Source organism: Heterodontus francisci, chromosome 26 (assembly GCF_036365525.1).
Source record: "Heterodontus francisci isolate sHetFra1 chromosome 26, sHetFra1.hap1, whole genome shotgun sequence".
Taxonomy (NCBI): domain Eukaryota; kingdom Metazoa; phylum Chordata; class Chondrichthyes; order Heterodontiformes; family Heterodontidae; genus Heterodontus; species Heterodontus francisci.
In genome coordinates this window covers 71,282,645-71,309,937 of record NC_090396.1, presented here as the reverse complement: position 1 = coordinate 71,309,937, position 27,293 = coordinate 71,282,645, and the positions used below count along the sequence as shown (strand labels likewise).

Genomic DNA, 27,293 nt, shown 5'->3' with positions numbered 1-27,293 from the left:
TTCAGTTTAAATCATGTAATCCTGTATCTAGCTGTTTCCTACCCTCTCTGTTTCCATCCGCCCACCGCACCAGATCTCTCTTGTACTCTAGTAACCAGAAAATATTTTCAGCAACTGCTGTTAGTGCTTTGGTAGCAATTAAATCTCTGAATCTCCAATTAAACCTCTTTCACCCAAAGACTAATAATACTTTGAAATAAGTTGGTGAAGCCACTGAAGTGAGCAGTACCAAAAGGTTCTAGAACCATTCGCTAAAATTGTGTCTCTTCTTTGCATGAGTTGAGTGAGTGCTTGTGGCAGTGCTGACATTTCAACTCAGTTGCTATTCAGCCCTCCTGTCAGTTAACATCTTTCCAGAGATTCTCGAGGTCCTTTCCTTCTCTCCCTTCGAAAGAGCCAATTTCTCACCTGTACTCAGGAACTCCCAACAAGAAAGCCTAATCTTCCTGACTGAGGTTTTTCTTTCAATCCTTTGAGTATATTAACTGAACTTGATCTTTTGTGCCAAAGAATGACATGTTGATTTGTTAATACTCTTCCATCCAATACTGACAGTAGTAGTGAGTATTGACCGGCATAAGATTGACATCCATTCACTTTGATATCCAGATCAAGCCCCTTTGAAGTAAAAGGTATAGATGTGTGGTCAAAAATGCAGTCAATAGCTTAAAATCTGAGAAGCTGCTACACATTGAGGAGAAAATAAATTTGACATCAGTGGCATTTCAAAGGGTTTTTTCCTCAGGTTGAATATAGAAAATACTGAAATGTGTGGGTGTGTTTTCTATCTTTCAGCATTGCATCCAAAAGAATTGAGGTGCTGAAAACTGTGTTCTCTAGCAAGGCATTTGTAAGTCTGGGTAACAGACGAGCAAGTGCCATGGAGTATCTGCCATCTCTCCGCACAATCTGCAGGACAGAGAAACTGAAAGAGCAAGGCAAACTAAAACGCAGGTATGTTTCCCCACAATTTCATGTAAAGACTGCTTTGAATAAGTTTTCACTGACAAAGGCCAAAAGAGAATGGTTCCTTTCACTAATTCACATCCTTTAAAATCCCCACTCAAAAGGGTTTAAATTAAATGCTAAATTTATGTTACCATTTCAGTTGTATGGATAGAGTGCAGGTGAGATATAAACTGTGGGTTCATTATAATTAAACCCATTTTAAGACAATGCATGACGCAGTTCTGAACCTTCTGACTATCATTTGTTGCCTCTCCTCTCTTAGTCGTTTCTTGACAGCCGCCTCTGCAGTGGACCTGCCCCTAGGTTTCTCCTGATGCTACTTGCATGAGTTGGCTAACGCCCATGTCTGTGTCTATATGAATGTCTGGGCATAAGATGTCCCTGCCCCCTATTATCAAAAATACACCTATGGGGAGCTCTTCTGTCTGCTTCCAACTGTGTGGCTCAGAACAGAAACATTCCTCATAATAAATACAGACAAGCCCATAAGCACCTATTTATTGGAGTACTAGTCTACTCCTGTGATATTTTCAGACCACGTTATCACTTGGCTTATTTAGTATATTACCAATTTCACATGGCCAAATGATTTTAAGGTTGTCTATCTATTTTAATTCACCTCCACTGACACCACTAGCAACAAATTTATAATCACCAGTACTTCACCCTGGTGTCGTACAGTTAAAATGTTCCACATTCATAACCAAGGACAGAGCCTAGAACTGTATTCTTGGGTGTTATCACAGTTGAATTGGCACAGTGTGACTGTTTGTGTCATATACCTGTCATTAGGATTTGCTAAATTCCAGCTGACAGCACTGTCTATCTGGGTTCAGTAATTTAACCCAGGATGATGGTATTTTATTCAGGAGGGAGGGTGGTGGAATGACTAAGGTGATATGCAGTAATTGGGTTGCTGTATTGCTGCCAGTTTATACGTGCTTTGATTCTGAGCTTATAGTGTATGGTTTGGGATGGATCTGGTTTAAACTTGCCTTAATTTGGAACGTACACTCTAGAAATTCATGTCTGCAAACTCTCATCTGCCTTCTCTCTATGATGTGCATTTGTATTTTAAATGTACAAATCCTGATCTTATTTTTGCAGGTTTCTGCACTATTTAGATAGTGCTCACTTGGAGCTGCCTAAAAGAACTCTGGAAGCCCTTGCAGCTAGTTTTCCATGAAGATCCCGACTTAATGACAGTAATTATTGCACAGTGAATTTACTGTTGAAGGCAGACTATTACTGGGGTATTTTTCTCCCTGGTCTTTTACTTGGTAATTGCTGTCCAGCGTGTATATGTGTGTGTTTTGTGGAATTGTTTTTGTACAGTATAGTAAAATGATGTGAAACTGTGTCGGGGAATGCTGGATTATCTTAATTTAATTACCGTGGGACAACTGCATCTGCTGCCTAGGAATGTAAAATTCCAATACGTAATAGATTACTTTGAGTGCATGGAGTCTATTTATAACACTTATGGAGAAATAACTAGCTCTCCCCACATTTTCTGGTAGCACTTGTTTCACAGGAACCTTCTGCTGTCTTGCCCAATAATCCATGTGCGAGTTGAAGGAGGGGGATGCTATTTGACTGTATGAGGCATTGCAGTCAAACCCAATCCTGTGCTTATCTGACATTGGCACTGCACACATTCCAGCAGGGGTCACTGGATAGGGATCAGGTGTGGGAATCCTAACGGGTATTTCTTCCCTGTTTCCCTCCCCTACCCACTCCCAGCTAAGGCTACAAAAGTATTTCATTACATATTGAATAAAGTAATTTTGATTTACTTTTTTTCCTTACTTCTTGATTTCTTTTCCTCCCCTCTTTCTCTTAATCTTCCCTGCTTCGCGCCCCCCCCCCCCCCCCCCCACCAACCCCTTTCATCCCAAAGCTACAAATTTTGGTTTATAAACCTGCCACAAGTGTTATAAACAGGACCAGTTACAGACAGCAGTGTAATCAGACCTGTGTCTTCCTCTTGGAGGTCTGACCCTAACCAGCTTGTGACTGCCTAACTCTGGAATCTGGCAGCCTCATCGGGTGGTCGGGAGGCATGGGGCAAACGTTGTCATAAATCATGAATGGCTATAAATCCATCCTCTTTTCCACTAAACCTTTTTAATATCACCATTTTATATTACATGGGTCTTCCAAAGGTGGAGTACCCCTGTATTGTATAGTGTGTTTGTATATCCCATTCTGTCATAGGTTATGGAATTAAATAAATCAGAGTAATGCTGCATTACTGCAAACTCCAATATTATGTACAGCAAAAGTTCTTAATTTAAATTGAGCATTACTCACTGAACTGTGTATGTTGTACTCGGCAGTTCTTGTTGACATTTTAATGCTGGAAGAGATGTGTAAATTGTCTTGCTTAATCTGGCAAGCAGGAACTATCTGGGACAAAAATACATCATCTCTTTTTTGAAAAAAAAACCACAATGACTTGTCAGTCTTTTGCAGGTGTGAATTTGAGTTTGTAGAAGTGCCATAGAATTCTCTATCAATATCTCATTTTGTACTTCACACGATACAGGATGCTAATGCAGCTGACCTCTGGAGAGGCAGTAGAAAGGGCCACTATTTGGATCAGATAATCAGCCAGGGTTCTCCTCACCTCTACACAGGGGCCTGTCCTGGACAAAGTGAATGTGTGATGGACACAGTAGCCCTGGTGGGCTACCAAACCAGAGGTCGTGACTTCAGTACAACTGGTCACTTGTGGTTGCTGGCACCAGGAAAATGGCCACATTATAGAAAGATGGCTGTATCACTGTCCCAGCTGCACCTGCCCCACGACCTTGTGAAGCCACTGTAGTTGAAGACATTGTGGTGCCCTGGATTACACTCTGATCTTTGGTTCAAATCCTGATCAGACTGGAATGATGAAAGTTTCTTTGATGTACTGGCTTTGGAGTTCCTACGTCAAATGAGTTGGAACTATCTGAAGCCATTTGTTACCAGACTTCAGCTTGGAGAACAAAACTCCCTAATTCTCATTTGAATCTAATGTAAATCTCATTCAGCATTGCAGCTGATTGTAGACCTGGTCTTGGCTGTTCAGTGCCTGAAACAGAAAGTGTTCCATTCCTCAACCCTCACTTTGACTATAAAATTCACCAAACCAATGCAAAGTGTGTAGAAAGCATGATGTTAAGTCTACATTTATGGTCTCCATTTTATAAAGAGGATATAGAGGCACTGGAGAAGGCACAAATAAGATTTACGAGGATGATACCAGAACCTATTAGAAAAGATTGAACAGGCTGGGCCTCTTTTCTCCAGAGAAAAGAAGGCTGAGGGGGTGATCTTAAAAGATTATGAAAGGATTTGTTTGAATAGATGTAAAGAAGATGTTTCTGCTTGCATGGGGAGACCAGAACTGGAAGCCATGGATAAAAGATAGTTACTAATAAATCCAATAGGGAATTCAGGAGAAATGTCTCTACCTAGAGAGTGGTGAGAATGTGGAACTCGCTACTACAGAGAGTAGTTGAGGTGAATAGTATAGATATATTTAAGGGGAAGCTTGATAAACACATTAGGGGAAAAGGAATAACGTTATGGGGTGAGTTGAAGACGAGGGAAAAGGCTCATGAGCACAAATGCTGGTATAGACAGTTAGTCTGAATAGTCCTGTAAATGCTAGGTAATCACTAACATGGTTTCTCTCATCATCTCATTGCTATTTGTGGCAGTTTACTGTGTGCAAATTAGCTGTCATGTTTCCTAGAACAGTGATTACACTTTAAAAGTGCTTCCTTGGTGGTGAAAGATGCTGTATAAATTTAAAGTTCTGTTTATTTCAAGGAAGTGTCTAATTGAAGTCAGACAACTCATGCTGTTACAGACCCTGTTTCTTGCAGCACCATATCCTTGGTGGAAAGTCCAGTCATCACAATCTCACGTACGCAAATTCCCTCAACTCTTAATTTATTCCAGAATAACTCTTAGGAAAGACTTCAGTATCTGAACAGTGCAGTCATTTTTTCAATGTTATACTGCAGACAACTAAACACATGAGATTAGTTAGTAGGATGGAGTGTGCTTTAGTAGAGCAATTAATCCAGGATCTGTTTATAGCCGCAAATATGGTACCATCCATTAGTCTTGAAAGTGGGCAGTCACTGAACCATAACAGTAGATTAATTTGAAATCAGCCCTCCCAATACCTCAGTTAATGAGAGCAGAGAGTGGACGTGGACTATCCAGACCAAGAAAGGTTGATCCAAAGTTTGCGCTACTGTGGGTGATCTCGGGTGCGTAGCGGTGGGAGGGAGGAGTACCATATTTGGTGGAAAAAATCAAACTGGCTGTCCCCGAATCAGCAGTTAGCTAGGCTCCTATATAAAGAATAGCCATTTGGGGAATGGAGTAGAACTAAGCTGTTACCACAGAACTGAAGCAGTCCATGTAGAAATGCAGCAAGACCTGGACAATATCCAGGCTTGGGCTGATAAGTGGCAAGTAACATTCATGCCACTCAAGTGCCAGGCAATGACCATCTCCAACAAGAGACAATTAACCATCTCCCCTTGACATTCAATGGTATTACCATCACTGAATCCCCCACTATCAACATTCTGGAGGTTACCATTGACCAGAAACTGAACTGGAGTAGCCATATAAATACTGTGGCTACAAGAGTAGGTCAGAGGCTGGTAATCCTGCGGCGAGTAACTCACCTCCTGACCCCCCAAAGCCTGTCCACCATCTACAAGGCAGGCGTCTGATGGAATACTCTCCACTTGCCTGGATGGGTGCAGCTCCAACAACACTCAAGAAGCTCGACACCATCCAGGACAAAGCAGCCTGCTTGTTTGACACCCCATCTACAAACATTCACTCCCTCCACCACTGACACACAGTGGCAGCAGTGTGTACCATCTACAAGATGCACTGTAGCAATGTGCCAAGGCTCCTTCGACAGCACCTTCCAAACCCGTGACCTCTACCAAATAGAAGGACAAGGGCAGCAAGTACATGGGAACATCACCACCTGCAAGTTCCCCTCCAAGTCACACACCATCCTGACTTGGAACTATATCGCTGTTCCTTCACTGTCACTGGGTCAAAATCCTGGAACTCCCTTCCTAACAGCACGTGGGTATACCTACCCCAAATGGACTGCAGCGGTTCAAGAAGGAAGCTCACCACCACCTTCTCAAGGGCAATTAGGGATGGGCAATAAATGCTGGCCTGGCCAGTGACGCCCACATCCCATGAATGAATAAAATAAAAACTGTACCCTCCAATACCTTTGATCAATCAATAACTTTGTAAAAGAGGGGAATAAAAATATTATTCTGCCCATCCTCATCTATTATTAATTCAAATTAAATCTGTTGTGTGTTGAGCTGTTCAGCTGCAAAGGGACTTCTCTCCCTTACCCCAATCAAACAGAAAAATTGAATAGGTTGAGGAGTGACCTGATGGAGGTTTTTAAATTATGAAGGGGTTTGCTAAGGTAAATGTAGATGTTTCCACTTGTGTGGAGACCAGAACTAGGGTCCATCAATACAAAATGTTAATAAATCAAATAGGGAATTCAGGAGAAACTTCTTTCCCCAGAGAGTAGTTAGAATGTAAAACTCACTACCATATGTCGTAGTTGCAGTGAATAACGTAAGTACTTTTCTCCTTTGGGAGAAATGATAGGATGAGCTGAAGTCGAGTGGGAGGAGGCTAATATGTAACAAACAGTGGCATAGGCCGAATGGCCTGTTTCTATGCTGTAAATGTTATGTAAACAGGTGCCTGATAATGACAGGTTGGCCATTCAGACTACAGCTTGTTACGGTCTTGTGTTTGCCATGTCCACCGAGAGTCATTTACGGTGCAAGTGACCATTCGGCCCATCGAGTCCAAGCTGGCTCTGACTGGAGCTATCTAGTCAGTCCCACTGCCCCGTTTATTTCCTTTTGAAGTCATTGTCTCCGCTTCCACCACCCTTGTAGGCAGCGAGTTCCAGGTTCTTACCACCCGCTGCTTTAAAAAAAAGTTCGTCCTCATATTCCCCTTGCCCAAAACCTTCAATTGGTGTCCCCTAGTCCTTGTACCATTAGTTAAAAGGAACACTGTTTTCTTGACTAACTGATCTAAGCCTGTCATAATCTTGTACACCTCTATTAAATCTCCCCTCATCATGTGATTTTATAAAGTTGTTGTGACATACTGGGAAGTTCCTTGCTCCATTTAGGCTATTTGTAGTGGTTTATTGGCAATAACTGTTTGTGTATTACACTTACTGATGGGATTGTAACCAGCACTTTCTCAAAACTGCATTGCAACAGTGTTACCGAATCTCACACTTGGATTCTCTTGGGGCAGGGGCTCACTCGACATGTATCGCTGTCCTCTCACTGAATGATTGCCTGTCCTGGGGTGGGATGACTGACCCTGGTACCTCCAGTGACTTTAGCAGCAGAGATTGAGAACTCCCCATTGGAGGAGTTATGGGGGTAAATCCAGCTCCTATCTGTATGGTGCTGTACATTGAATGATTCTGCAGTTGACCAATTATTGCAGTGAACTAATCTTCACAGTACATGCCATGATCCAGCTCAGAATTATTGCAGATCAGAAGCCAAAACACATTTCATTAAAAAGACAAGTAATTCCAGTGAAACTATTTAATAAATAACCACATGAGGCAGAACAGGTTGAAATGTACCATCAGCTAGCTTTACAATTATCAAAATACCTTTCTTAAAGAAAAGACTTGATTTATATAGTGCCTTTCATCACCTCCATATCCCAAAGCACTTTACAACCACTGATGAGTGTGTTCAAAGATCAAGGCAGATCAGCAGTAAAATCAAACCAGAAACAGCTATTGACACTGGTCCCAATGCAGGACTCAGTTTAAACCACATAACACGGTGCAGTCGGGGTACAAATGAATCCTCAGCTGGGTGGTTTGTATACAGAACTGTGGTTACTTAGAATTTGAAAAACACTGAAGATACAGTGGGTGAGGAGAATTGCCATGGTGTTCACTGCTCCTGTAGGAACTAACAACTCCACAACCACATTTTCCAGCAGATAGCAATTAGAAGCAGGAATCCTATCCAATTTCCCACTCACACCCCACGCCACCTAACCCAACATGTTAAGAATCATAACACCCCAACTAAAATAAGTTAACTCAGCACAGACCCTGAGACACCCTCTTTGGCAGCTGTAATGTCACCTACAAGCTGGATAGATACTGACCAAACTTTGGTCCATGTTGGAGTGAGGTAGACATGATTTTCATTCCCGTGCTCTGAACAACATTCAAACTGAAATTCAAGAGGAAAAAGTCAACGCCGAGATCAATGCATCCCAGTCCTGGGGCTATGGATACAGGAGTGAGGACATGAAGGGGCTTGACTGAATCCACCGGACGTCCCAAAGTGTTTTGCAGCCAATGAAGTACTTTTTTCTTTGAAGTGTAGTCACTGTCGTAATGTCAGAAACACTGCAGCCAATTTGTGCACAGCAATATCCCACAAACAGCACTGTGATAATGACAAGATCACCTGTTTTGTGATGTAGATTGAGGGATAAATATTGGCCAGGACAGTGGGGGAGGGGGCGAGAACTCCCCTGCTCTTTAAGGCTACGAGGAACGACTACATGGACGAGGTACTGGAAGGTTGCCAATAAATCATATGGCAGTGAAACATCAGTGAGGTGGCCATGGGGGGGGTAACAAAGAGGAATTCTTTTCTCTGATCATTCTGACCGTAACTGGCACCCATTAAGATATTGGTACCAATAGCTCGAGTCCCTCTCCAATCGTGGTGTGATGTTTAAGAATTGTTAAACAGAAATTCATAAAAAGCAACAGCCTGCAGCAAAGCATCGCACATTTCCTCTCCCCGATCCGCATTTCCCTTCTGAAACAGTCTTCTATAGCGGGCCAGTGTGTCCCGGGGGAACAGCACCCGTGGGTGTTCCTGTGTCACCGAGTCGACCATGAGCTGTTGCACCAGTTCCCTCCCACTCGTCCGGGACTCCCCCACCATCAATTCAAAGTGCTTCCCGACGGCAGTGCGCACTACACTGAGCACCCTGTGCTGACCATCCTCCATGAAATTTCCCCCCAGCAGCCCGTGTAGCATGGCCTCAATGGTGCGCAGGTGCAGAGTCACAGGGAACAGGTGAGTGTTTTGAGTCGAGATGCCAGGCTTCTCCAAGATGAAGAAATCTGCTTTGGGGATTTTTGCAACGGCCAAGGAGATCTGCAAAAAACATGCAAAAGAAAGAACATTAGAATTTTCTAGGAATCAGGACAGACATTAGAACCTTACAGCGCAGGAGATCATTCGGCCCATCGTGCCTATACCGACTCTTTGAAAGATTTCCACTCTCCCCTCCTCTTTCCCTATAGCCCTGCAAATCTTGGTATTTTTCTAGTATTTATCCAATTCCCTGCTGAAAGTTATTCTTGAATCTGCTTCCATCACCCTTTCAGGTAGCACATTCCTGATCACAACTCACTGCATAAAAATACATTCTCAAGCCTTTGGATTTTGCCAATTACCTTAAATCTGTACTCTAGTTACCAATCATCCTGCTAGTGGAAACAGTTTCGTCCCCCTATCCACTCATATACCTTCTGCAGATCTCAGGGTAGTGAACCATCCTGTTTCTAAAGTCACTAATCTGTAGAAGAGCAGCAGCTGAACCACAGCAGTAAGCAATGAGCTGAGGACATGCAGAAACCCCTCTCCTGCATCAACATCCAGTCACACCACAGTTTCACAGGAACAGGCAGAGGCCAATCAGCCCCTCAAGCCTGTTCCGCCATTCAGTTAGATGATGGCAGATCTGTACCTTAACTCCATCCACCCACCTTGGCTCCAGAACCCTTCATAGCTTTGCCTAACAAAAATCAATCTCAGATTTGAAATTTTCAATTCACCCCCTCCAACCTCAACACCTTTTTGGGAGAGAGTGTTCCAGATTTCCACTACCCATTATGTGAACAAGTGCTTTCTGACATCGCCCATGAATGGCCTAGCTCTAACTTTAAGGTCAGGCCCCTTTTATTCTAGGCTCCGCCACCAATAGGGTTGCTAATCCTCAAGGATTGCCCTGGAGTCTCCAGGAACTGAAGGCTAATCTCCTACGAGCAAAACACATAACAAAACTGGTATATTGTCTCATTTTGTTTGCTTTTATAATTAGTAAATACAATGCTCAATGAAGATGGGCAATAAGGCTGCACTGGAGCTGCTTTGGGAGAGGGATGGAGTGGACCTTGGTGGACAGCAGCAAGGTCACTTTGTCTTAAGCTCCCCCAAGCAAAGCTCCATATCTGCAGTTCCTCATTCTCTGTCAGCGGTAGCTCAATTGGTAGCACTCTCACCTCTGAGTCACAAGGTTCTGGGTTCAAGTCCCAGGCCTGGTCTTGAGTACAGAAATTGAGGCTGACACTCCAATGCAGTACATAGGCAGCGTTGCACTGTTGAAGGTTATATAGTACCACTGGTACTATTTCAAACAAGAGCAGGGTAGTTACCCCCAGTGTTCTGGCCAATATTTATCCCTCCATCAACATCACAAAACACAAATTATTTGGCCATTGCTGTTTGTGGAAGTTTGCTGTGCACATACTGGCTGCTGCTTTTCCTTCATTACAACAGTGACTTCAAAAAGTATTTCATTGGCTGTAAAGCATTTTGAGACGTCTGGTGGTCATGAAAGCTGATAAAATGCAAGTCTTTTTTTTTTTACTTGCTGCAGTGATTGGAGGAAGAGGTCATGTGATGAAACCTCCAAAAATGTGCCCAACGCAGCCAGGATTCGATGGGCAGAATGACTCAATGATAACTAGAACTGGCAACCCCGATTCCACTACAGGAAATATTTTCTCTCTATCCACTCCATACATTCCTTGAATCATCTTAAACACCTCAATTAGATCACCCCTTAATCTTGAGACAGGATACAAGCCTTGGAAGAGGCCTGATAATCTGATCACCCACTTCTCCCCAGCGCAGTGCAGTGGGAGCCTAGAACAGCTGAGGAAAGACAGGGAGGGAAAAACCCGTCGGGTTGACTTGCCTCCTCGAGGTAGATGGAGGGCAGGTAGGGGCCCTTCATATACCGGTGACTTGTTTCCCGGTTCCAGTCCAGAACAGTGAGATTCCGATCCACGTGAGCCCATGCAATCTTACGGATTCCAAACACGATCGACACAATGCTTTTTGCAGCCTTGTGATAAAGAAAAGGATATATTTAGGTACAACTCTTCCCCCAGTCAGAGTGAGTAACCCCCTGTGCACTGTATTCTAAAATAAAGACTACCTCTGTGGTAACTCAGACATCACTGACCTGTAACATTCAGCTCGATAATTCCACTCTCAAAAGTGCATTAACATATGAAGCAGCCAATCACACCACAGGTGGTTTCAACCGTATCTATGGATTCAAAATCTTACATCTGCGCACACTTCCTAAAAAAAACCTTACTTTCTATCATTACGCTTTTCAATTCTGTCTCAACATCCCTCCCCCAAACCGCCCCACATTATTTACTGCTCCCCTCACATCCCCTCACCACAAGCACTCTCGTCTGAGTCAGGTCATCACAGGTTCAAGTATATTTAGTATACCGATTGTATATCCTGTACCGTTTGTGTATTGTTATGAACACTGGATTTTGTAGTATGGTTATGTTTTAAAAACTGTGATCTTTAATGCAGTATAAAGTGGGCGTTCGGGAGAGATATGTGACTTCATACAAAATCTGCCCAGAGGCAAGGCAGGGGTCTTGGTTACCATGAGAACAAGGAACTTTTGAAAGCAGGGTGCAAGGTTGTAACACCTAAAGGACAATGGGTTTTGCTCTCCCAGACTCTCAGATTGTAAACAGGAAGCCAGGGGTTCAAAATGCAGATTTGAATTGCAATGTTTAACACCTGGAAACAAAGGAAGGCCCAGGTGGTTTTACTATGGTCAGACTTATGGTCTCTGAGAATTGTCAACGGCAAACAACTCGACTTTTGATCTGGATAAATTTGAGAGGCTTCCTAAGTCAGGGAACTGAAAAGGAAGAAAGGAAGACCAGCAAGTCAGCTGCACAGCCTTGAGAGAAAGACAGGCAGTGTACTGTTTTCTGGGGAAACAGCTGCTCTCAGATCATCGATACTGCATAAGGCTGCTAAAATTTGAACCCAGTTCGAAGGCTTGAGGTTTGTGGAGGAGAAAAGACCAACTGGGTAACCAGAGATTGGCTTATTAACAGAAGTCCAGTCGAGTGTGCTCGGAAGAAGTGAGCAAAGATGACGTTGGCTTTGAGAAGGACACTGGGAGATCCAACCCATTGCAGCTGGCAGGAGTTTGGGACTCAAGGATACCTTTTTCCACTGAGGACACCAACGTATAAATGTGGGGAGGGGTTTTCAAGTACTTTAATAATTTAATGGGAAATACCTTTCTCTATAATTTAGTGTATTAGCTACCCAAGTACTAGTTAATATTGATCTTTAGTTTAAGTGTTATAGTAAAAGTCTTGAAATGTGAAATATTGTCATGTGATTCTTTAATCAGATTGGGAAGTTCTTATCTCTTGTTTTAAAGTTAGCGGTCTCTACTGAGGTCGTAACAATATTCGGTACACGTTTTGTATATCCAGTATACTGTTTGCACAGCCCCCCACTCCCAGAGGTTACTGCAGGCCCTTACCAGAAGCCGCCTTCTTTCTACATCAGGTTTGATAAACTTCAGTCCCTGGAGCTTCTTGTCTCTCCTCCCTGGCTCCTGACAGGGGTTCAGGATTGACTGACACACTTTCATTATGGTTTTGTGCTTGAAAAGGGGCACCTCCAGCAGACCCCGCAGATGGGTGAACGGCCCGTTCCCATCCCTGTACTCCACAATGTTGGCTGACTTCCTGCCACGCAGCAGCTTGATACCCGCCAGCTCCTCCCGGGAGGCCGTGTTCAGCACCCGCAGGACGGCCGCCCGCTGCTGGGGTGTGTAGCGCTCATCGATGTCATCGGCCTCTGGGTCAGGCGGTGAGTAGTCAAGTTGGTGGAGATCCACAGGAGCAGAGCAGCAGTCATTACAACAAGTACAGTGGAGAAAGCGCTGGTGTCGCACCATGTCAGGGAGCCCGGGTCGCTGTAACACACACTGCCAGCCTGGAGAACCACAAATACACCCAGTGAGACCAGAGGCTTTTTCATATCTCTCCTGGCTAGCCACCTACCTTCCACCTCTGTAAACTGGAGCTGATTCAAAACTCTGCTGCCCAATTCCTAACTCCCACCAAATCCTGTTCACTCATCACCCACTGTGCTCACTGACATAAACCAACTCCCGTTAAGCAATGCCTTGATTTTAAAATTCTCATCCTTGTTTTCAAATCTTTCTATGGCCTCGCCCCTCCCTATCACTGTAATCTCCTCCAGCCCCACATCCCTCCAAGATATCTGTGCGCCTCTAATTCTGGCCTCTTGCGCATCCCTGATTTTAATCACTCCAGCATCGGCGGCCGTGCCTTCAGCTGCCTGGGCCCGAAGCTCTTAAATTTTTTTTTTATTCGTTCATGGGATGTGGGCCTCGCCGGCTAGGCCAGCATTTATTGCCCATCCCTAATTGCCCTTGAGAAGGTGGTGGTGAGCTACCTCTTAAACCGCTGCAGTCCATGTGGGGTAAGGACACCCACAGTGCTGTTAGGAAGGGAGTTCCAGGATTTTGACCCATCAACAGTGAAGGAACGGCGATATAGTTCCAAGTCAGGATGGTGTGTGACTTGGAGGGGAACTTGCAGGTGGTGGTGTTCCCATGCATTTGCTGCCCTTGTCCTTCGAGGTGGTACAGGTTACAGGTTTGGAAGGTGCTATCGAAAGAGCCTAGGTGTGTTTCTGCAGTGCATCTTGTTGATGGTACACACTCTTGCCACTGTGCATCAGTGGTGGAGGGAGTGAATGTTTTGGATGGGGTGTCAATCAAGCGGGCTGCCTTGTCTTGGATGGTGTCGAGCTTCTTGAATGTTGTTGGAGCTGCACCCATCCAAGCAAGTAGACAGTATTCCATCACACTCTGGATTTGTGCCTTGTTGATGGTGGACAGGCTTTGGGGAGTCACGAGGCGAGTTACTCACTGCAGAATTTCCAGCCTCTGACCTGTTCTTGTAGTTACAGTATTTATATGGCTACTCCAGTTCTGTTTCTGGTCAATGGTAACCCCCAGGATGGTGATAGTGGGGGATTCACCGATGGTAATGCCATTGAATGTCAAGGGGAGGTGGTTAGATTCTCTGTTGTTGGAGATGGTCATTACCTGGCACTTGTGTGGTGCGAATGTTACTTGCCACTTATCAGCCCAAGCCTGGATATTGTCCAGGTCTTGCTGCATTTCTACATGGACTGCTTCAGTATCTGAGTCGTCGCGAATGGTGCTGAACATTGTGCAATCATCAGCGAACATCCCCACTTCTGCCCTTACGATTGAAGGAAGGTCATTGATGAAGCAGCTGAAGATGGTTGTGCCTAGGACACTACCCTGAGGAACTCCTGCAGTGATGTCCTGGAGCTGAGATGATTGACCTCCAACGACCACAACCATCTTCCTTTGCGCTAGGTATGACTCCAGCCAGCAGAGGATTTTCCCCGATTCCCATTGACCTCAGTTTTGCTAGGGCTCCTTGATACCATACTTGGTCAAATGCTGCCTTGATGTCAAGGGCAGTCACTCTCACCTCACCTCTTGACTTCAGCTCTTTTGTCCACGTTTGAACCAAGACTGCAATGAGGTCAGGAGCTGAGTGGCCCTGGCGGAACCCAAACTGAGCGTCACTGAGCAGGTTATTGCTGAGCAAGTGCCACTTGATGGCACTGTTGATGACACCTTCCATCACTTTACTGATGATTGAGAGTAGGCTGATGGGGCAGTAATTGGCCGGGTTGGATTTGTCCTGCTTTTTGTGTACAGGACATACCTGGGCAATTTTCCACATTGCAGGGTAGATGCCAGTGTTGTAGCTGTACTGAAACAGCATGGCTAGGGGCGCTGCAAGTTCTGGAGCACAGGTCTTCAGTACTATTGCTGGAATATTGTCAGGGCCCATAGCCTTTGCAGTATCCAGTGCCTTCAGTCGTTTCTTGATATCACGCGGAGTGAATCGAATTGGCTGAAGTCTGGCATCTGTGATGCTGGGGACTTCAGGAGGAGGCCGAGATGGATCATCAGCTCGGCATTTCTGGCTGAAGATTGTTGCAAATGCTCCAGCCTTAACCTTTGCACTGATGTGCTGGGCTCCCCCATCATTGATAGGGATATTTGTGGAGCCACCTCCTCCAGTTAGTTAATTGTCCACCACCATTCACGGCTGTACGTGGCAGGACTGCAGAGCTTAGATCTGATCCGTTGATTATGGGATCACTTAGCTCTGTCTATCGCATGCTGCTTACGCAGTTTGGCATGCAGGTAGTCCTGTGTTGTAGCTTCACCAGGTTGACACCTCATTTTGAGGTATGTCTGGTGCTGCTCCTGGCATGCCCTCCTGCACTCTTAATCGAACCCCAGGGTTGGTCTCCTGGCTTGATGGTAATGGTAGAGTGGGGGATATGCCAGGCCATGAGGTTACAGATTATGGTTGAGTACAATTCTGCTGCTGCTGCTGATGGCCCACAGCGCCTCATGGATGCCCAGTTTTGAGTTGCTGGATCTGTTCAAAATCTATCCCATTTATCACAGTGGTAATTTCACAAAACACAACGGACAGTATACTCAATGTGAAGACGGGACATCGTCTCCACAAGGACTGTGCGGTGGTCACTCCTACCAATACTGTCATGGACAGATGCATCTGCGACAGGCAGATTGGTGAGGACGAGGTCAAGTATGTTTTTCCCTCTTGTTGGTTCCCTCACCACCTGCTGCAGACCCAGTCTGCTACCGAGCCACTCTTGGTGATGGACATTGAAGTCTCCCAACCAGAGTACTGCGCCCTTGCCACCCTCAGTGCTTCCTCCAAGTGGTGTTCAACATGGAGGAGTACTGAGTCATCAGCTGAGGCGGGGGGGGGGGGGCAGCAGGTGGTAATCAGCAGGAGGTTTCCTTGCCCATGTTTGACCTGATGCCATGAAACTTCATGGGGTCCGGAGTCGATATTGAGGACTCCCAGGGCAATTCCCTCCCCACTGTATACCACAGTACCACCACCTCACCCCTACCAGTGGGACAGGACATACCCAGGGATGGTGATGGTGGTGTCAGGGACATTATCTGTAAGGTATGATTCTGTGAGTATGACTGTCAGGCTGTTGCCTGACTAGTCTGCGGGACAGCTCTCCCAACTTTGGCACAAGCCCCCAGATGTTAGTAAGAAGGACTTTGCAGGGTCAACAGGGCTGGGTTGGCGGTTATCGTTTCCGGTGCCTTGGTCAATGTCAGGTGGTCCGTCCGGTTTCATTCCTGATTGACTTTGCAGGGGCAAGTTACAACTGAGTGGCTTGCTAGGCCATTTCAGAGGGCATTTAAGAGTCAACCACATTGCTGCGGGTCTGGAGCCACATGTGGCCAGATCAGGTCAGGGTGGCAGATTTTCTTCCCTAAAGGACATTAGTGAACGAGATAGGTTTTTATGACAATTGACAATCTTTTCATGGCCATCATTAGACTAGCTTTTAATTCCAGATTAATAGAATTCAAATTCCACCTTCTGCTGTGGTGGGATTCCCTCCTTAAACCTCTCCACCTCTCTTTCCTCCTTTAAGATGCTCCTTAAAACCTATGTCTTTGACCAAGCTTTTGGTCACCTGTTCTAATATCTCCTTTGCAGCCAATGAAGTACTTTTGAAGTGTAGTCACTGTTGTAACGGAGGAATCGTGGCAGCTCATTTACAGATCAGGATCCCACAATCATCAAGATAATGACCAGATAATCTGGGTTTTTTTTTTTAAACTGTTGATTGAGGGATTGAGACGGGCCAGGACACCAGGGGAGAACTTCCGCTCTTACTGAAAATGCTGCCAGAGGATCTTTTACACCAACCCGAAAGGTCAGATGCAGCCTCAATTTAACGTCTCATCCGAAAGATAGCATCTCTGACAGTGCGGCGCTCCCGCAGCACTCACCCTCCGACAGTGCAGCACTCACCCTCCGACAGTGCAGCACTCACCTGTGGGCGGCACAGTGGCGCAGTGGTTAGCACCGCAGCCTCACAGCTCCAGGGACCCGGGTTCGATTCCGGGTACTGCCTGTGTGGAGTTTGCAAGTTCTCCCTGTGTCTGCGTGGGTTTCCTCCGGGTGCTCCGGTTTCCTCCCACAAGCCAAAAGACTTGCAGGTTGATAGGTAAATTGGCCATTATAAATTGTCACTAGTATAGGTAGGTGGTAGGGAAATATAGGTACAGGTGGGGATGTTTGGTAGGAATATGGGATTAGTGTAGGATTAGTATAAAATGGGTGGTTGATGTTCGGCACAGGTGGGTCGAAGGGCCTGTTTCAGTGCTGTATCTCTAATCTAATCTCGACAGTGCAGCACTCACCCTCCGTACTGACCCTCCGACAGTGCAGCACTCACCCTCCGTACTGACCCTCCGACAGTGCAGCACTCACCCTCCGTACTGACCCTCCGACAGTGCAGCACTCACCCTCCGTACTGACCCTCCGACAGTGCAGCACTCACCCTCCGTACTGACCCTCCGACAGTGCAGCACTCCCTCAGCACTGACCCTCCGACAGTGCAGCACTCCCTCAGCACTGACCCTCCGACAGTGCAGCACTCCCTCAGCACTGACCCTCCGACAGTGCAGCACTCCCTCAGCACTGACCCTCCGACAGTGCAGCACTCCCTCAGCACTGACCCTCCGACAGTGCAGCACTCCCTCAGCACTGACCCTCCGACAGTGCAGCACTCCCTCAGCACTGACCCTCCGACAGTGCAGCACTCCCTCAGCACTGACCCTCCGACAGTGCAGCACTCCCTCAGCACTGACCCTCCGACAGTGCAGCACTCCCTCAGCACTGACCCTCCGACAGTGCAGCACTCCCTCAGCACTGACCCTCCGACAGTGCAGCACTCCCTCAGCACTGACCCTGTGACAGTGCAGCACTCCCTCAGCACTGACCCTCCGACAGTGCAGCACTCCCTCAGCACTGACCCTCCGACAGTGCAGCACTCCCTCAGTCCTGACCCTCCGACAGTGCAGCACTCCCTCAGTCCTGACCCTCCGACAGTGCAGCACTCCCTCAGTCCTGACCCTCCGACAGTGCAGCACTCCCTCAGTCCTGACCCTCCGACAGTGCAGCACTCCCTCAGTACTGACCCTCCGACAGTGCAGCACTCCCTCAGTACTGACCCTCCGACAGTGCAGCACTCCCTCAGTACTGCACTGGAGTTTCAGCCTGGAATTTGTGCTGATGTCTCTTGAATCCGTCCTTCAGACTCAGAGATAGGGACCTGTTTCCCACTGAACCATTGCTGACACCATTTTCCAGCAAACTCGCTGCTGAAGCTTATTTAGCAGTGTGTGCTTCCCACTCAGTTGAATAGCGCGCTCTCTCTCTCTCTCCCCCACACAAGCCACTGCCGCCACCCTTATATTGTAATCATTATAAACAAGCCTGTCTGACTCTCCCTGTTAGTACAGGTTTTCCCCGCTCTCCCTAAGCCTTTACCTCGGATCACCAGCCGGCTCAGTCCCCTCACCAACATGGCCACAGGCTCCGCCTCATGTGACAGGCCGCGTGCTGCCGCCAATGCAGTCCCCCAGGGCGGAACGGCGCATCCACTGGAATCCGCCGGTGGTGAACCATCGCCAGAACTTAGATTCCTACCTGTCTGTCTCCTCCAGTGTAACTGATGGAAAAGCCTAGAACATAAAGGATCCGCATGACACTGCCTCTTGTTTATTCTAATTCTATTTTTTCAAATCATTGTTGTAGATAATAGAAAAGCTTCTTGTTAGTGACAACCCTGTATCAACCTCAGGAATTGTTAAATAACTTCAGGTGGACAGTAACAGAGTTAATGTTTCAGGTCTGTGACCTTTCATCAGAGATTGTTCTGAAATGTTAACTTTTTTTCTCTCTCCACAGATGCTGCCAGACTGGCTGAGTATTTCTAGCACTTTGTTTTATATTTCCAGCATCTGCAGTGTTTTGATTTTATTAATTTAAGTGAAACCTCAGTACTGACCCGCCAACATCCTCAGGATGTCCTAAATGCTTTACAGCCAATGATGTTGCAGTTGTTTTGTCAGTAAGGGTGACAGCCAGTTTTGAAAGCAGCAACTTGCTATGAGCAACTAACAACGACTAGATAATCTGTTTCAGTGATGTCGGCGGAGGGATTATTGTTGATCAGGACATTAAGGCGTCTTTTTCTGCTGTTCTTCCACTAATACCTTGGGATCTTTGGACAGACAGATGGGATCTCAGGTTAAGATCTTGGCACCTCTGACAGTGTAGCATTCCCTCCGTACCACACTGGAGTGTCAGCCGAGATTTTGTGCTCAAATTTCTGAAGTTGGACTTCAACCCACGGCCTTCTGACTTGTTCTAGCAACCGAGCCAACCCTTTCAGCGATATTTTAAAGTACTGGGAAGGGGTGTCCGGGGATGGGGGAGGGGGCTGATGGTAAAAACCGGTAGAAAGAGATGAGACTGGAGAATAAAGCAGGGCACAGACTTAATCCAGTCCCAAGTTTAAAGTCATACATTCTGTCCTTTTCAATATATATCCTTTATAAATTCCTGTGTCCACATTTCAGTGACAGCTGAGTATCACATTAAATTAATGAGGTCAGGTTGCATATACTTAGTTTGTATTCCCTTGAGTTTAATTGGCTGAGGGGTGATTTCATCAAGATGATTAAAACAATAAAGGGATTTCAATAGGATCGATACAGAGAAACTATTTCGTCTGGACAGGGGAATCCAGACCAGGGGGCATCATTGGAGCTAAGCCATTCAGGAGTGAAATCAGGAAGCACTTCTTCACACAAAGCATAGTGAAAATCTGGAACTCTCTCCCCCACTGAATGCTGGATCAATGGGAGCTTTCAACATTGAGATCAATACATTTTTTTTCATCAAGGGATATGGAGCACAGGTGGCTAAGTGAAGTTGAGCTACAGAGCAGTCCTAATATAGTATGTCAGCTGTGGTGCAGTTGGTAGCCCTCTCACCTCTGCATCACACAGTTGTAGGTTCAAGTCCCAAAAATCGAGGCTAACACTCCAATGCAGTACTGAGGGAGTGCTGCATTGTCAGAGGTGTTGTCTTTTGGATGAGATGTTAAACCAAGGCCCCATCTGCTTGCTTAGGTGGATGTAAACAATCCCATGAGACTAAGGATCAAGAACAAGAGGGCACAGATTTAAAGTAATTGGTAAGAGAAGGAAAAGTGACACGAGGAAAACTTTTCACGCAGCGAGTGGTTATGGTCTGGAATGCGCTGCCTGAGAGTGCAGTGGCGGCAGGTTCAATTGAAGCATTCAAGAGGGAATTAGACAGTTATATGAGAAGGAAGAATGTGCAGGGTTACGGGGAGAAGACAGGCGAATGGCACTCAGGGAATTGCTCTTTCAGAGAGCCAGTGCAGACATGGTGGGCTGAATGGCCTCCTTCTGCACTGTCACAATTCTGTGATTCTATTTCAAAGAAGAGCAGGGAATTCTCCCCAGTGTCCTGACCAATATTTATCCCTCAACCAACATCACAAAAACAGATTATCTGTTTGTTATCACATTGCTGTTTGTGGGAGTTTGTTATGGAGGCACATACTGGCACCGTGTTTCCTACATAACAACAGTGACTACCCTTCAATAATACTTCCTTTTTACATGTAAAGCATGTTGAGACATGGTGGTTGTGAAAGGTTCTATTTAAATGCAATGTTTTCTTTTTTATGATTTAATCAAATGGTGGAACAGGCTCGAGGGGCTGAATGGCCTCCTCCTGTTACTTATTCTTGGTAGTATCACAATGACCTAGTAACAAACACCACTATGAGCCTCTGCCAGCCATCACTGACTGATCTCACTGAATATAAACGTCCTCTCTGAAACTAGTTTTTCCTGTTCTGATGGGAACACAATGCTGAGAGGTGTGTTTGGATATTGAATAGAATTTATTCAACTAGGAGTGTCCCCTTATGGCCATATTGAAATTTTCCGTAACTCTTCTGAATAAATTGACTGACTGGATTTCAGTTCCACTGTCACAGCCACTCCCCCACCCTCCTATAGCTCATGTAAGTGGACATTCTTCATGAGTGGGAGCACTGAACAGTGAGTGTTGCTGGACTAATGAAACATGAGGGGCCTCACACAGAACAAACTAGAGAAACAGCTGTTAAAGATTGGGAATAAAAGACCCTCCCAATCACTCATTGTTTATCCAACGAGATAGTTGATCTCCATGGACTGGTTTGACTGCCCCAGTCAGCACTGATCTCAACCAGTGTCATTACCCTCAGTGGTCCAGTGTTTGTCAGGGGAAAAGCAGCCATGAAGGAAGAGAGACTTGCATTTATGTAGCACCTTTCACAACCTCAGGACGTCCCAATGCACTTTAGAGCCAATTAAGTATTTTTTCAAGTGTAGTCATCGTTGTAATATATGAAATGCAGCAGCCAATTGGCGCACAGCAAGCTCCCACAAACAGCAATGTGTTAACAACCAGATAATCTGTTTTTAGTGATGTTAGTTGAGGGATAAATATTGGTGAGGACACCAGGGAGAACTTCCCTTCTCTTCCTCAAAGCATACGGATTCTTTACATCCACCTGAAAGGACAGCCAGGGCCTTGGTTCATCCAAAAGTCAGCACGACTGTTCCTGGATGAACAATTGAGGGGGGGGTTCAGGCTCTGTGGAACAGTAATCCCATCAAGGAGTCAGAGTCTTCAGAAGTGAATGGGTTTCAAAGGCTAAAGGCTCTAAGGAATAAAACAGACAGAGAATAGTTACTCTACACAACACGTCTTCCCAGACAAAGGGAATGTCATATATAATAATAATAATAAAAGCAAAATACTGCAAATGCTGGAAATCTGAAATAAAAACAAGAAATGCTGGAAATACTCAGCAGGTCTGGCAGCATCTGTGGCGAGAGAAGCACAGTTAACATTTCAGGTCAGTGACCCTTCATCAGAACTGGCAAAGGTTAGAAATGTAATAGGTTTTAAGCAAATAAAGCGGGGGTGGGGCAAGAGATGACAAAAGAGGTGTTAATAGGACAGAGGGTCACAGAGAATAACTGACCAGAAGGTCATGGAGCAAAGGCAAATAGTAAGTTAACGGTGTGCTGAAAGACAAAGCGTCAGTGCAGAGAGGGTGTTAATTGACAGAAAAGTGAACAGCCCTGGCCCAAAGCACAAACATGAAAAAAACAGTGGATAGGCACATGGTAAAAAAATGAATGATGAAACGAACTAAAATAAAATAAACAAATAAAGAAAAAATAACTAAAAATAAAAAGGGGGCCCGTTGTGCTCTGAAATTATTATTATAGGGAATGTCATCCCAGGAATGTCATTCATCAGGAGTTAGGTAATCCTGGGATGTTACTAGGTTACAGTCTTGGTCAGGATGAAATTGTTTTGAAAATTCATCTCCTTCAAGACATTACATTAAATGCCGCCCAGAGAGAGGGAAATCCCCGATGGGACAGATTGCACTAGGTTTGTGAGTCAGGAGATAGTTTGATGGGATTATCTTAATCTCTTGTGCATTTTTCCGACCTCCCAATTCTTTCCCCTAAGGTGTCAACTCCTTCTGGGATTCTACCTCGTGGTTACATTGGCAATCCTTCAGGATCTCATCCCATGTGACTTTTCATTATATACCAAGCTGGACAATCAGTGCTAGTAGGATGTTGAACCACATGGGGCATCACAGACAAGCCCAACATTCTGTCATCACCTGACATTCAGACACAAAACAGTATCCAGTGATATTGGTGTGTGGTGTACAGGGGGAATGCGGGGTGTGGGGTGGGTGGGGGGGGGGGTGGTGCAGAGAACTGGAGTGTCTGGCTGATGTGTCTCTCTTCTCTGGGCCAAGAATCCACTTGACCCTCCACAGCCTCACCCTTCCCTATCTCTGAAATCTCCTCCTGCCCTATAACCCTCCGAGATCTCTGCGCTTCTCTAATTCTGGACTCTTGAGCATCCCCGATTTCCATTGCCCACTATTGGTGGCCATGCCTTCAGCTGCCAAGGTCCGAGCTCTGGAATGCCCTCCCTAAACCTCTCCGCTTCCCTTTCTTCCTTTAAGACGCTCCTTGAAACCAAACACTTTGACCAAGCTTTTGATCACCTTCTTGTTATGTGGCGCGGTGTCAGATTTTGTTTGACAATTGCTCCTGTGAAGCGCCTTGGGACGATAAAGGCGCTATATAAATGCAAGTTGTTATTTTTCTTGTTGAGGAATGCTGACTTTCAGATGGGACGTTAAACCGAGGCCCCGTCTGCCTGCTCAACTCGCTATTTGAAGAAGAGCATGGTGGGTTGTCCAGGCCAGCATTCATTGCTCAACCAAACCTGATTTACTGCTGCTTTACCTGCTTTGCTGTGCAACAACACTGCAACAGTGACTGCTGTTCGAAGCTAACTCATTGGCTGTGAAGCACTCTGGGATACCCAGAGATGTGAAGCTTGCTATGGAAATGCAAGGTTGTTTGTTGATCCTAAATCATTTTTGGTCTTTGTTATTTCTAAGCCGCCCATGTTTCTCTGCCTTTCCCTCCCAGAGTTGCTGATATCCACTGCATGTGGTTTCAGTGACCTTTACTGAGCTGTGTGAGAGCTGTAGGTCAGGTACTGACTGCTCCAGGGCAATGATTCCCCACCCCCCTCACTAACATGTATCCCTGGAGATTTCATCATGTGACCTCAAGTCCCCATTCCACCCACCCCCCACCCCCCCAACAAATTTACCTTGAGAACATTTCTATTGGTTAGTTGAAGATGGTTTATGAAATGAAGAGGGCCGGGAGGAGGCCATTGGTGCAGCACAGACTCTTTCTTACCTGATTGGATGACTGACAACTGTCACTCAAACAGCCATTGATTCCCATCTCCAATATTTTTATAACTACAAGAAATTGCATTTATATAGCGCCTTTAAGGTAGTGAAACATCCCATTGCGCTTCACAAGGGCGTTATCAAACAAAACCGAGTCACAGAAGGAGATATTAGGAAGGTACATGTTAAGGAACGACTTAAGGGAAGAGAGCGGGCTAGAGAGATGGGGAGGGAATTCCAGAGCTTAGGGCCCAGGTGATGGAAATCAGGGGGTTGCACAAAACACCAGGATTGGAGTAGTGCGGTGATCTTGGAACGTTGTAAGGCTGGAGGACGTGACAGAGATAAGGAATTTTACAGCACAGAAACAGGCCTTTCAGCCCAACTGGTCATGCCTCCTCCCACCCTCATCATCTCATAAATCATCCTTAAATAATCAATAAAAAAGATCAAAGAAATGAAACATTAATCACACACGATTAATCTTTAATTAACTGAAATCTGGACATTCCCATCTCTAGCCCAGGGGAGAGAGACAGTTCCACAGGCAACAAGGCCCCTTTAAGGCTGGGATCTTCATGCTGAGGAGGAAATCCTGGGGTTTGCAATCTTGACTGAGAGAGGGAGAGAGAGAGAAAAAAACCCTGGTGAGTGAGTGAATGACGGCAGAGGCAGGAACTCAGCTGTGAGCAGGAGGAGTGTCTCCTGACAGCTGAAACTATAGAACAGGGAGGAGACTAAAGCTAAACGTTTGGACTGGACACGGGGTGCCGGAGAGAGACAGAGAGAGAGGAAGACTCAAACAGCAGACTGGTTAACTGGCAAAAACGCAATACTGGGGATTTAAAGTGAGCAGATCTATCTATCAGTCTGGACTCTGCACACACACACACACACACATTCTGATCAGAGCCTGGATTCACCAGGTGTGGAAATGCACGAGTTGCTTTGATTTAGTTTCAAAGTATGGGCGACTGGGACAGGAATAAAAAGATTCTCCTGGAACTACTGAAAGAGGGAGAAAACAGCAAGTGTGCTGACTGCGGAGCAGCAGGTAAGGATAGGATAAGCTGGTTTACTGCTGCTTTGGGGGGAGTCGGCCAGCACAGTGATTTCATTAACTGTTTAAGAATCACTCTGTTCTAACCTTTTACTTGACTTCATCCAAAACTCTGCTGCTTGTGTTCTAACTCTCAACATGTTTTGTTCATCTATCACCTCTGTGCTCGGTGACCTACATTGGCTCCCAGTCCAGCATCACTTTGATGTAAAAATTCTCATCCTTGTATTAAAGTCCCTCCATGGCTTCATCCCTCCCTATCCTCTTCCAGCTACACAACCCTCCAAGATATTTGTGCTGCTCCAATTCTGGCCTCTTGAGCATCCTTGATTTTAATCGCTCCACCGTTGGTGGCAGTGCCTTCAGCTGCCAAGGCCCTTATCTTTGGAATTCCCTTTCTTAACCTCTCTGCATCTCTTTCCACCTTTAAGACAATCCTTGAAATCTACCTGTTTGACCAAGTTTTTGGTCATCTGTTCTAATACCTCTTTATGTGGCTCAGTACCAAAATGTCGTTTGCTAATCTCTCCTGTGAAGTGCCCTGGGACGCTTTACTATGTTAAAGGTGCTATATAAATGCAAGTTGTTGTTGTTGACATTTAGCACACATAATGCAATCCGCTGGTTCAGGATTCAATCTGCCACTGATGCCAGGTGGTTTCTGAATGGATCTGGATCACTTATCCTATGTACAGTCTCGGCTAAAGGCTCTTCAATAAACTGTCCATTGTCATTCTCAAGACTGAGGTCAGTAGATTTTTGTTGAGTACAGCATCAAGGAAGAAGAAGCAAAGGCAGGAAAATGGAAGTGTGATTCAGCCATGCTCTGAATGAATAGTGGAACTGCCTTGAGGGGCTGAATGGCCTCCTCCTATCCCTAATGTGATCTGGGAGCTGAGGTTGTCACTGTAGAGTGAAAGCAGGAGTCTATACTTCTGAAAAGGACAAGGTATACAGTGCATTATATATGATAGGATGCTCAGTAATATACAATGCTCCATGTGGTGTGAACTGCACATTCTCATATGACCAATATTAAATGTGAATCTCTCACTCCTCCAGTGTAACTTCTGCAGAACTCCCCTTTACGCTGGTAAACAGGGTGCCCAATGAACTTACAGCCCCAAACAATCATCCCTTATGCACAGTCACCTCAACAACTTCCATTTATACAGGCCTTTAACATAGGAAAATGTCTCAAATCACAGGAGCATTAATATGACAAAAATTTGCTTAAAGACGTGCATTTTGGTGGCGGGGGGGGGGGGGGGGGGGGGTGTGTGTGGGGGGTGGTTTAAAGAAGCAGAGAGGTTTAGGGAGGAAATTACAGAGCTTAGGGCCTAGAGGGCTAAAGACACGGCCTCCAATGGTGGGGCAAAAAGAGAGGAGAATGGACCAGAGGCCAGTTTTCAGCAAACCCTGGATTAGATTGCAGTCTGTAACTCACTCCCAGGTATTTGTTATTCTATATATAAACACCCCGAACCCCTCAATTAGATTCCAGTCTGTAACTCACTCCCGGGTATCCATTATTCTATATATAAACCCCCCAAACCCCTCGATTAGATTCCAATCCGTAACTTACTCCCGAGTATCTGTTATTCTATATATAAACCCCCCGAACCCCTCGATTAGATTCCAGGCTGTAACTCACTCCCGGGTATCTGTTATTCTATATACAAACCCCCCGAACCCCTCGATTAGATTCCAATCTGTAACTTACTCCCGAGTATCTGTTATTCTATATATAAACCACCCGAACCCCTCGATTAGATTCCAGTCTGTAACTCACTCCCGGGTATCTGTTATTCTATATATAAACCCCCCGAACTCCTCGATTAGATTCCAATCTGTAACTTACTCCCGAGTATCTGTTATTCTATATATAAACCCCCCGACCTCCTCGATTAGATTCCAGGCTGTAACTCACTCCCGGGTATCTGTTATTCTATATATAAACCCCCCGACCTCCTCGATTAGATTCCAGTCTGTAACTCACTCCCGGGTATTTGTTATTCTATATATAAACCCCCCGAACCCCTCGATTAGATTCCAGTCTGTAACTCACTCCCGGGTATTTGTTATTCTATATATAAACCCCCCGACCTCCTCGATTAGATTCCAGGCTGTAACTCACTCCCGGGTATCTGTTATTCTGTATATAAACCCCCCGAACCCCTCGATTAGATTCCAATCTGTAACTCACTCCCGGGTATTTGTTATTCTATATATAAACCCCCCGACCTCCTCGATTAGATTCCAGGCTGTAACTC

The 27,293-nt window shown here is 45.6% G+C and overlaps 3 protein-coding genes across 7 annotated transcripts in view; 2 read left to right on the top strand and 1 right to left on the bottom strand.

Annotated features, from left to right (window-relative positions):
* The window catches only part of LOC137384455 (ATPase family AAA domain-containing protein 5-like), a 75,051-nt gene extending 62,551 nt beyond the window's left edge, over nt 1-12,500 (top strand). The window contains exons 23-24 of the mRNA XM_068058545.1: nt 796-954; nt 2,077-12,500. Of these exons, the coding sequence (XP_067914646.1) occupies nt 796-954; nt 2,077-2,155 (238 nt within the window). The 3' untranslated portion in view covers nt 2,156-12,500. The remainder of the gene's footprint in view (nt 1-795; nt 955-2,076) is intronic.
* tefm (transcription elongation factor, mitochondrial) overlaps nt 7,599-27,293 on the bottom strand; it is a 28,663-nt gene continuing 8,968 nt past the window's right edge. Inside the window, exons 3-6 of the mRNA XM_068058546.1 lie at nt 18,608-18,801; nt 12,661-13,118; nt 11,038-11,187; nt 7,599-9,209 (exon numbers count right to left, since the gene is read on the bottom strand). Of these exons, the coding sequence (XP_067914647.1) occupies nt 8,778-9,209; nt 11,038-11,187; nt 12,661-13,118; nt 18,608-18,801 (1,234 nt within the window). The 3' untranslated portion in view covers nt 7,599-8,777. The remainder of the gene's footprint in view (nt 9,210-11,037; nt 11,188-12,660; nt 13,119-18,607; nt 18,802-27,293) is intronic.
* Nucleotides 24,562-27,293, top strand: part of adap2 (ArfGAP with dual PH domains 2) — a 38,684-nt gene continuing 35,952 nt past the window's right edge. For 3 of the 5 annotated variants that reach the window (XM_068058548.1, XM_068058549.1, XM_068058547.1), the window contains exon 1: nt 24,626-25,014. In XM_068058548.1, coding sequence (XP_067914649.1) covers nt 24,927-25,014 — 88 coding nt within the window. In that variant the 5' untranslated portion in view covers nt 24,626-24,926. The other 2 variants (XM_068058551.1, XM_068058550.1) reach the window with 2 other exon arrangements.